The 11,247-nt window shown below is 49.0% G+C and overlaps 1 protein-coding gene across 1 annotated transcript in view; it reads left to right on the top strand.

The window, feature by feature from the left end:
* Positions 1-11,247, top strand: part of LOC307270657 (formin-like protein 2) — a gene marked incomplete at both ends in the record, with an annotated part of 43,610 nt that overhangs the window by 6,438 nt on the left and 25,925 nt on the right. Inside the window, 13 exon segments of the mRNA XM_080054540.1 lie at positions 620-703; positions 994-1,074; positions 2,421-2,497; positions 2,905-2,988; positions 3,183-3,320; positions 4,432-4,558; positions 4,690-4,766; positions 5,009-5,102; positions 5,644-5,718; positions 6,019-6,129; positions 7,358-7,507; positions 8,304-8,405; positions 10,028-10,206. Of these exon segments, the coding sequence (XP_079910666.1) occupies positions 620-703; positions 994-1,074; positions 2,421-2,497; positions 2,905-2,988; positions 3,183-3,320; positions 4,432-4,558; positions 4,690-4,766; positions 5,009-5,102; positions 5,644-5,718; positions 6,019-6,129; positions 7,358-7,507; positions 8,304-8,405; positions 10,028-10,206 (1,379 nt within the window).

Below are 11,247 nucleotides of genomic sequence, written 5' to 3'. Positions count from 1 at the left end.
TTGCGTTCCGAATCGCATACTCTTTCTTTTTTCTATTCTACATACTACATCCGACGATAAAAAGAATCTAGTTAGGATGCAGTAGACATACTATTGGGACATACTTTTCTCTCTTATTTCATCATAACATTGCGCCTTGATCTTGCCTCTTGCTTTTATATCCGTCGCATCCCCGTTTGTTTTCATAACATGGACCTATAGGCTTCGTCGATGTTACGTCACTTCACGTGCGCATTGGATTGTGGGTCAGAATCGCCCAAATAGGATGCACTTTTCAACACTAACAATCTTGGCCGCATGAAGTAGACCATCCGGGTATTCTAACCATCCTAAATCTGGCCACAAGAATCAGGACATCCTAAATCTTTTTTCTACCGTACTATATAGTAGAAAGTATGCGATTCGGAACGCAACCCCAGTGTGTGCGTGCGCGTGTGTTTGTGTGCGTGCCTGTTCTCACCTGAACAAAGGAAACCCTAAACCAGAGTTCCATTCAGTTTAAACCAGGTGTGAAGCCCTGAGAGCCTGGCAGAGGGTTTAGTAGATCTGTCACTTCCTGGTTGGGGTCAGACCGACAGCCAATAGAAAGCCAGTATCCTGATGACATCATCTCTTTCAGAACGCAATGAACCTTCCGCCGGACAAGGTGCGTCTGCTGCGTTCCTATGACAACGAGAAGAAGTGGGAGCTGATCTGTGATCAGGTATGTCATCACAATATATATAATATAATAATATAATAATATAATATAATATAATAATATATACTATATTCATATTAACCCTAAGCAGGGTTAGGGTTATAAACAGGGCTAACCCTAACCCGAACATGTCATAATATACTACACTAACCCTTCACTCTAAACATGTCATAATATACGATATTCATATTAAACCTACACAGGGTTATGGTTATGGTTAGGGGTTATAAACAGGGCTAACCCTAACCCTTCACTCTGAACATGTCATAATACATTCTGTCTGTTTCCTTCAGGAGCGTTTTCAGGTGAAGAATCCTCCGCACACCTACATCCAGAAACTGAGGGGCTTCCTGGACCCGGCCGTCACACGCAAGGTCAGGCTTCCCCCAAACCTTAACCCCCAACCCTAACCCTATCTAACCCCCAAACCTTAACCCCCAACCCTAACCCTATCTAACCCCCCAACCCTAACCCCCAAACCTTAACCCCCCAACCCTAACCCCCCAACCTTAACCCTATCTAACCCCCCAACCCTAACCCCCAAACCTTAACCCTATCTAACCCCCCAACCCTAACCCCCATACCTTAACCCTATCTAACCCCCCAACCCTAACCCCCAAACCTTAACCCTATCTAACCCCCCAACCCTAACCCCCAAACCTTAACCCTATCTAACCCCTAACCTTAACCCTATCTAACCCCTAACCCTATCTAACCCCCAAACCTTAACCCTATCTAACCCCTAACCCTATCTAACCCCCAAACCTTAACCCTATCTAACCCCCCAACCCTAACCCCCAAACCTCTAACCCCCAAACCTTAACCCTATCTAACCCCTAACCTTAACCCTATCTAACCCCTAACCCTATCTAACCCCCAAACCTTAACCCTATCTAACCCCTAACCCCCAAACCTTAACCCCCAAACCTTAACCCTATCTAACCCCTAACCCCCAAACCTTAACCCCCAAACCTTAACCCTATCTAACCCCCCAACCCTAACCCCCAAACCTCTAACCCCCAAACCTTAACCCTATCTAACCCCCCAACCCTAACCCCCAAACCTCTAACCCCCAAACCTTAACCCTATCTAACCCCCCAACCCTAACCCTATCTAACCCCTAACCCCCAAACCTCTAACCCCCAAACCTTAACACCCCAACCCTAACCCTATCTAACCCCTAACCCTATCTAACCCCTAACCCCCAAACCTTAACCCTATCTAACCCCCAAACCTCTAACCCCCAAACCTTAACCCCCCAACCCTAACCCTATCTAACCCCTAACCCCCAAACCTCTAACTCCCAAACCTTAACCCCCCAACCCTAACCCTATCTAACCCCTAACCCTATCGAACCCCTAACCCCTAACCCTATCTAACCCCTAACCCTATCTAACCCAAGGTCAGGCTTCCCAAAATCTAAATTTAATACAAAGTAGAATGCTATTGCTATCCAACCCTAACACAATGTTTATAAGAGGGATGATGTCAGACTTTAACTATGACATCACAGGAGCTTCACCCAGTTTATTAAACGGTAATCTGTCTTTCTCCCTCTCCCTGCCTGTCTGTCTCTCTGATTATCTGCCTGTCTGTCTCTCTCTCTCTCTTCGTCTGACTGTCCGTCTCTCCCTCTGTGTGTATGTATGTCTGTCTGTCTGTCTGTCTGTCTGTCTGTCTGTCTGATTATCTGTCTGTCTGTCTAACTGTCTGTCTGCAGAAGTTCAGAAGAAGAGTTCAGGAATCAACTCAGATGCTCAGAGAACTTGAGATTTCTCTTCGCACAAACCACATCGGGTACGTGCCTGTCTGTCTGTGTGTTTGTGTCTGCCTGCCTGTCTGTCTGTGTTTCTGTGTCTGTCTGTCTGTCTGTGTTTCTGTGTCTGTCTGTCTGTCTGTCTGTCTGTCTGTCTGTCTGTCTGTCTGTCTGTCTGTCTGTCTGTCTGTCTGTCTGTCTGTCTGTCTGTCTGTGTGTTTGTGTGTTTGTGTCTGCCTGCTTGTCTGTCTGTCTGTCTGTCTGTCTGTCTGTCTGTCTGTCTGTCTGTCTGTCTGTCTGTCTGTCTGTCTGTCTGTCTGTCTGTCTGTCTGTCTGTCTGTCTGTCTGTCTGTCTGTCTGTGTCTGCCTGTCTGTCTGCCTGCCTGTCTGTCTGTTTATCTGTCTCTCTGCTCACCTGTCTGTCTGCTCACCTGTCTCTCTCTCTCAGGTGGGTTAGGGAGTTTCTGAACGAGGAGAATCGAGGTCTGGACGTCCTGGTGGAGTATTTGTCGTTTGCTCAGTACGCCGTCACGTAAGAGTCCCGTCGCATTAGGGTTAGGGTTAACCCATTACTGACGAAAGAAATGAACAGTGTGAATAATATAGAAAGACTGATAAACTGGATTATAGTCTGATATTAATCAGATAGTAATCTGCCCTGTTGTTCAGGTGTGAGGGATAGATGTAGGGTTAGAGGGTTAGATAGTAATCTGCCCTGTTCTTCAGGTTTGATGGTGAAGTGAGTGACAGCTCCTCGGAGGTTTCCTCCATCGATTCTCCCTGGAGTCGGTCCATCGAGGATCTCCATGGCGACTGCAGCCTCCCGTCGCCGTCAGCAACGCGCGCGGCTCGACACTCCATCAGGTGAGTAAAGGTTTGGTTAAGTTACGTTAAGAAGTATGATCCGGACAGGTTTAAGAGTTAAATAAAAGCTTTTCTTAACCCTCTATCAATCCCTTTTTGTCTCGGTTAGGGTTAGATAAAGGGGGTTAGGGTTAGGGCTAGGGTTCTGGGGTTAGGGTTTTGGGGTAAGAGTTAGGGTTTTAGGGTTAACCCTCTTAGGGTAAGAGTGAGGGTTAGGGTTAGATAAAGGGGGTTAGGGTTAGGGCTAGGGTTCTGGGGTTAGGGTTTTGGGGTAAGAGTTAGGGTTTTGGGGTTAACCCTCTTAGGGTAAGAGTAAGGGTTAGGGTTTTGGGGTTAACCCTCTTAGGGTAAGAGTAAGAGTTAGGGTTTTGGGGTTAACCCTCTTAGGGTAAGAGTAAGGGTTAGGGTTAGATAAAGGGGGTTAGGGTTTTGGGGTTAACCCTCTTAGGGTAAGAGTAAGGGTTAGGGTTTTGGGGTTAACCCTCTTAGGGTAAGAGTAAGGGTTAGGGTTAGATAAAGGGGGTTAGGGTTTTGGGGTTAACCCTCTTAGAGTAAGGGTTAGGGTTAGATAAAGGGGGTTAGGGTTTTGGGGTTAACCCTCTTAGGGTAAGAGTAAGAGTTAGGGTTTTGGGGTTAACCCTCTTAGAGTAAGGGTTAGGGTTAGATAAAGGGGGTTAGGGTTTTGGGGTTAACCCTCTTAGAGTAAGGGTTAGGGTTAGATAAAGGGGGTTAGGGTTTTGGGGTTAACCCTCTTAGAGTAAGGGTTAGGGTTAGATAAAGGGGGTTAGGGTTTTGGGGTTAACCCTCTTAGAGTAAGGGTTAGGGTTAGATAAAGGGGGTTAGGGTTTTGGGGTTAACCCTCTTAGGGTAAGAGTAAGGGTTAGGATTAGATAAAGGGGGTTAGGGTTTTGGGGTTAACCCTCTTAGAGTAAGGGTTAGGGTTAGGGTTAGATAAAGGGGGTTAGGGTTTTGGGGTTAACCCTCTTAGAGTAAGGGTTAGGGTTAGATAAAGGGGGTTAGGGTTTTGGGGTTAACCCTCTTAGAGTAAGGGTTAGGGTTAGATAAAGGGGGTTAGGGTTTTGGGGTTAACCCTCTCTCTCTCTCCCCTCAGCTCGGCGCTGGTCACTCGCTCCAACACTCTGCCCAGTCGCCGGACGCTGAAGAATTCACGACTCGTCTGCAAGAAAGACGACGTGCACGTCTGTGTGATGTGTCTGAGAGCCATCATGAACTACCAGGTACACACACACACACACACACACACCTGTACACACACACACACACACACACACACACACACACACACACCTGTACACACACACACACAGAATGTATAACACTTGTTGATGAATCTGGTTCTGACCTTCAGTACGGCTTCAACATGGTGATGTCACATCCTCACGCTGTCAACGAGATCGCCCTGAGTCTGAACAACCGGAACCCCAGGTCAATACACTCTCTCTCACACACAGTACACACACACACACACACACACAGTACACACACCCTCTCTCACTCACACACACAGTACACACACACACACACAGTACACACACACTCTCTCTCACACACGCAGTACACACACACAGAGTACACACACACTCTCTCTCACACACGCAGTACACACACACAGACACACACACACAGACACACACACACACTTCACACACCTGTCTCTCTCTCCTCAGGACCAAGGCTCTGGTGTTGGAGCTGTTGGCGGCCGTGTGTCTGGTCAGAGGAGGACATGAGATCATCCTGTCAGCATTCGACAACTTCAAAACTGTAAACACACACACACACACACACGCACACACACACACACACACACACACACACACACACACACACACACACACACACACACACACACACACACACACACACACACACACACACACACACACACACACACACACACACACACACACACACACACACACACACACACACACACACACACACACACACACACACACACTAGGTCTGGGTAAAAATATCGATCAATTTATCTCAATTCAACATCGATTCATAGAATCCTGAAATGGATCATCTGGGTTGTGTGTGTAACCCTAACCCTGTGATGAGGCGGATTGTCTGTGCTGCTGACCATGGTCATTAAAGCCTTTGTCTGTGTGTGTGTGTGTGTGTGTGTGTGTGTGTGTGCGTGTGTGCGTGTGTGTGTGTGTGTGTGTGTGTGTGTGCGTGTGTGTGTGTGTGTGTGTGTGTGTGTGTGTGTGTGTGTGTGTGTGTGTGTGTGTGTGTGTGTGTGTGTGTGTGTGTGTGTGTGTGTGTGTGTGTGTGTGTGTGTGTGTGTGTGTTGCAGGTCTGTTCGGAGTCGATGCGTTTTGAGAAGCTGATGGAACATTTTAAGAACGAAGACGACAACATCGACTTCCTGGTACGATTAAAACTTAATACAGTTTATAATAGTGTTCTTCATGAATCTTAAGGATGGATGGAGAGATAGAGATAGATAGATAGATAGATAGATAGATAGATAGATAGATAGATAGATAGATAGAGTGAGAGATAGAGAGATAGAGAGATAGAGAGATAGAGAGATAGAGAGATAGAGAGATAGAGAGATAGATGGATAGATGGATAGATGGATAGATGGATAGATAGATAGATAGATGGATAGATAGATAGATAGATAGATAGATGGATAGATAAATAAAGCATATTGATTGATTGACAGGTGGCCTGTATGCAGTTCATAAACATCGTGGTTCATTCGGTCGAGGACATGAACTTCAGAGTTCATCTCCAGTACGACTTCACCAAACTCAACCTGGACGAACATCTGGAGGTAAGGTCACATGGGAGGTCACCTGTCTCTCTCTCTACCTGTCTCTCTCTCTCTCTCTACCTGTCTCTCTCTCTATCTGTCTCTCTCTCTATCTGTCTCTCTCTCTCTACCTGTCTCTCTCTCTCTCTCTACCTGTCTCTCTCTCTACCTGTCTCTCTCTCTCTTTGTCTCTCTCTCTACCTGTCTCTCTCTCTCTCTACCTGTCTCTCTCTCTACCTGTCTCTCTCTACCTGTCTCTCTCTCTACCTGTCTCTCTCTCTACCTGTCTCTCTCTCTACCTGTCTCTCTCTCTCTCTACCTGTCTCTCTCTCTATCTGTCTCTCTCTCTACCTGTCTCTCTCTCTACCTGTCTCTCTCTCTACCTGTCTCCCTCTCTCTACCTGTCTCTCTCTCTACCTGTCTCTCTCTACCTGTCTCTCTCTCTATCTGTCTCTCTCTCTCTAGCTGTCTCTCTTTCCACCTGTCTCTCTCTACCTGTCTCTCTCTCTACCTGTCTCTGTCCATACTGTCTCTCTCTGTCCACCTAGTCAATTTACACAAGGCACATTGAAATTCATCTTTCCTCATCTCCCCTCTAAAGTTCCCAGACTCCAGAGGGGGTCCTCACACAGGGTCAGCCATAGTACAGACAGACAGACAGACAGACACACTCCAGAGGGGGTCCTCACACAGGGTCAGCCATAGTACAGCGCCCCTGGAGCAGTTTGGGGTTCAGTTTCTTGCTCAAGGACACAATGGTAGAGATGGTGGGCACCGTAGAAGTAATAGCAGCCACCACTAGTTTTACTACTAACACCCTCCTGTCCGGTGCCGGGGATCCAACCAGAGACCTCATGGTTACTGGGAGGAGGAACCAGAGACCTCATGGCTACTGGGAGGAGGAACCAGAGACCTCATGGTTACTGGGAGGAGGAACCAGAGACCTCATGGTTACTGGGAGGAACCAGAGACCTCATGGTTACTGGGAGGAGGAACCAGAGACCTCATGGTTACTGGGAGGAGGAACCAGAGACCTCATGGTTACTGGGAGGAGGAACCAGAGACCTCATGGTTACTGGGAGGAGGAACCTCTCAACATCTGGGACAGCCTACCAGCTCTCTCTCTCTCTCTCTCTCTCTCTCTCTCTCTCTCAACCTAAACCTAAACCTAAACCTAAACCTAACATTGTCGCAACTCAGAAGCACTGTGTGTGTGTGTGTGTGTGTGTGTGTGTGTGTGTGTGCTCAGAGGCTGAAGCACACAGAGAGTGACCGGTTGCAGGTGCAGATCCAGGCGTACCTGGACAACGTGTTTGACGTTGGAACGCTGCTGGAAGACGCCGAGACCAAGACGGCTGCTCTGGAGCGGGTGGAGGAGCTGGAGGAGAACATTGGCACGGTGAGGGACAGAGAGACAGACAGGCAGGCAGACAGACAGACAGACAGACAGACAGACAGACAGACAGACAGGCAGACACACACGCAGACAGGCAGACAGACAGACAGACAGACAGACAGACAGACATACAGGCAGACAGACAGACAGACAGACAGACAGACAGGCAGGCAGGCAGGCAGGCAGACAGACAGACAGACAGACAGGCAGGCAGGCAGGCAGGCAGGCAGGCAGACAGACAGACAGACAGACAGACAGACAGACAGACAGACAGACAGACAGACAGACAGACAGACAGGCAGGCAGACAGACAGACAGACAGACAGACAGACAGACAGACAGACAGACAGACAGACAGACAGACAGACAGACAGACAGACAGACAGACAGACAGACAGACAGACAGACAGACATGCAGGCAGACAGACAGACAGACAGACAGACAGACAGACAGACAGACAGACAGACAGGCAGGCAGGCAGGCAGGCAGGCAGGCAGGCAGGCAGGCAGACAGACAGACAGGCAGACAGACAGACAGACAGACAGACAGACAGACAGACAGACAGACAGACAGACAGACAGACAGACAGACAGACAGACAGACAGGCAGACAGACAGACAGACAGACAGACAGACAGACAGACAGACAGACAGACAGACAGACAGACAGGCAGGCAGGCAGGTAGACAGACAGACAGACAGACAGACAGACAGACAGACAGACAGACAGACAGACAGACAGACAGACAGACAGACAGACAGACAGACAGCTGTTGTACTGACCCTGTCTCTCTCCCAGATGTCCGAGCGGCTTTTGGACGTAGAGAACGAGGCGATGCTGAAGATCGTGGAGCTGGAGAAGCAGCTGATGCAAACCAACAAGGAGCTCGACCAGATCAGGGTGAGTCCCCGAGCCACAGACAGGTTCTGAGCCACAGACAGGTTCTGAGCCACAGACAGGTTCTGAGCCACAGACAGGTTCTGAGCCACAGACAGGTTCTAGAGCCACAGACAGGTTCTGAGCCACAGACAGGTTCTGAGCCACAGACAGGTTCTGAGCCACAGACAGGTTCTAGAGCCACAGACAGGTCTGGAGCCACAGACAGGTCCTCCAGCCACAGACAGGTTCTGAGCCACAGACAGGTTCTGTTTCCTTGTGACTGATGCCAGAGGGTTAGGGCTTACCCTGGATGAGTGTTAGCAGAAAGGTCACCATGTTAAGGGTTAGAGGGTTAACCCTAAACCATTTACTCTTTAGAGCTGAGCAAAGCTTCCTGATGAAGGCCAGCTAGCAGAGGAGCTAATAGCAGAGGAGCTAATAGCAGAGGAGATAATAGCAGAGGAGCTAATAGCAGAGGAGATAATAGCAGAGGGCACATGAAGGACACAGCCATGTTGGAACTCCAAACCGTCTATGATCCATCACAGTCCAGACCAGCTTCAGCACTGTGCTGCCAGAGCGCTGATAGTGAGACACTAACCCTAACCCCGAGTGCTGATAGTGAGACACTAACCCTAACCCAGAGCGCTGACAGTGAGACACTAACCCTAACCCAGAGCGCTGACAGTGAGACACTAACCCTAACCCAGAGCGCTGACAGTGAGACACTAACCCACTAGTCTGGGTTAGGGTGAGACACTAACACTGACCCACTAGTGATACAGGGATAGGGTCTCACCCTATATCACTAGTGTGAATGGGGAAACACAGAGCACCTGGAGGAGACAGTCAGAAAGGGAAACTCCAGTTGAACATGTCACCCCAGACATTCAGACATTCCAGGGCCATACGCTGGTCTGACATGGATCCTCTAGTGGAGCTGAGAGCTTACTCCTCGCGGCAGACAGACAGACAGACAGACAGACAGACAGACAGACAGACAGACAGACAGACAGACAGACAGAGTTGGTTGGAGGTTTTTTGGAAGGCTTTAGTCTCACCAAACTCCATAGAAAGAGAATCAGCTTGAAGCCAAACTGTCGACCTCAGACTTGACTGTGTGTGGTGCCACTAGGACCAACAGCTCCACTGAGCAGCCCATGGTGGTCTACACTGGTTAATACAGGAGACACAGTGATGAGGCTTAACAGGCCGACTGGCAACGCTAATGAATGAGCGCGCAATCAGGCCTTAACCACAGAGCCGCCAGCAGCATGCTAGAATAATACAGCAGGGAAAAGATGAAGGAAAACATCCATTGTACTTCTCTCCCCACTCCCCCCCCCCCCCCCTCCCCTCCCCCTCCCCGGCCGTAGTGCCGACACAACATGAACACGAGAAGCCTCTTCGGAGCCTCTGGTGGACCAACAAACACTTAAGCTACGAGCTACGAGCTAACGTTATAATATTTAGATCTTCTGCTGACACCAGAATATAGAGAAGTCCTGGGGTCACCCGGGGTCACAGCAGCCGGTGCTAAGAGCCTTTCCTCTGGCGGTCAGTGAGAATAGAACACTGTCTCTGTAACCCACGCACTGTCCCTTTAACTCTGTAACCCACGCACTGTTGCTTTAACTCTGCAGGACGTGTATGCTAGCGCTAACTCCACGGTGCACACGCTGCGGCGCATCGTGAAGGAGAAGGACCAGACGATACGCCGCCAGAGCCGACTGGAGCGCCAGGCGCAGGAGCAGAGAGGGGAGGGGGACGGGGGCGTGGCCGACTCCGCCTCCCCCTCACCCCCCCCTCACCTGTCCCCCAGGTAAGGGCCAAACATTAACCTCACCTGTCCCCCAGGTAAGGGCCTTATAACCACACAGACACTTTGCGTTAGTCTAAGCCTAACACACTTTGCACCAGTATAAAGCTGCTGACATTACTGACCATGGACATATAAAGAAATGGACACCGGATTGAAACATGGCGCCCATTCATTCCTATGAAAGCTGCTCATTGGCGCAGAGAAGCAACAAGGAAGCGGCCATACTGCTCTCATGTGAGCCTGGCACGCCCCTAAAGCATGACGCGAGCAGTGTAACGTTATAATTTGTCCGTGCATTAAGCTAAGCGGGACGAGCACAGTTGCATTGTTTATCGACCATGGAAGTATAAATTACTAATCCCCGATGATTCCCTATCTGTAATATTTAAATTACACCCCGTCTTTGTAAAGTAATATAGCGAATAACGAAGATTCCTCCCGCCATCGGAGGCCGGGCCGGCCGAAGCAACGGTTGTTTCACTACGGCTCCTTTTAGCGGCTACACGCCTAACGGCTAAAACTGAAAATAAAACGGCTATAAAACGCTTTCGGTGACGTTTTGAAAAGCGAAAGCTTCCATCCTATTAGTACATGGTCTAAAGAAAAGTATGAGCCTTTGATTGATATCCAGAAAAATTTAGCGGAGATACATTCTTGTTTGACGAAATTGTATTGGGAATGAATGGGGCTGAGCTCATATGATCGCCATTTTGATTTACGGACCCGTCCCAGACAGTCTAATGCGTGTAATACCAGGCGTGGCCACCTGTCCATGCTGGCTGCTCGGAAAAGGCAGCGTCCTGGGGGCCTGTTACTGACATATTAAAAACCAAAAGTTATAATCGGCACAGAGTCAGATGTGGTTCAGCTGTGACGCCCTCCAGTGGCCAAACACATTATCGCAGCTTCTCACATGCAGGTTAATGCACAGTGGGTTATCATGCAGGTTAATGCACAGTGGGTTATTATGCAGGATAATGCACACAGTGGGTTATCATGCAGGATAATGCACACAGTGGGTTATTATGCAGGATAATGCAC

The sequence above is a fragment of the Ammodytes marinus genome (assembly GCF_949987685.1).
Source record: "Ammodytes marinus genome assembly, contig: scaffold_276, whole genome shotgun sequence".
Lineage (NCBI taxonomy): Eukaryota > Metazoa > Chordata > Actinopteri > Uranoscopiformes > Ammodytidae > Ammodytes > Ammodytes marinus.
The sequence above is the reverse complement of the archived record's forward strand: the minus strand, read 5'-3'. Positions and strand labels throughout refer to the sequence as shown.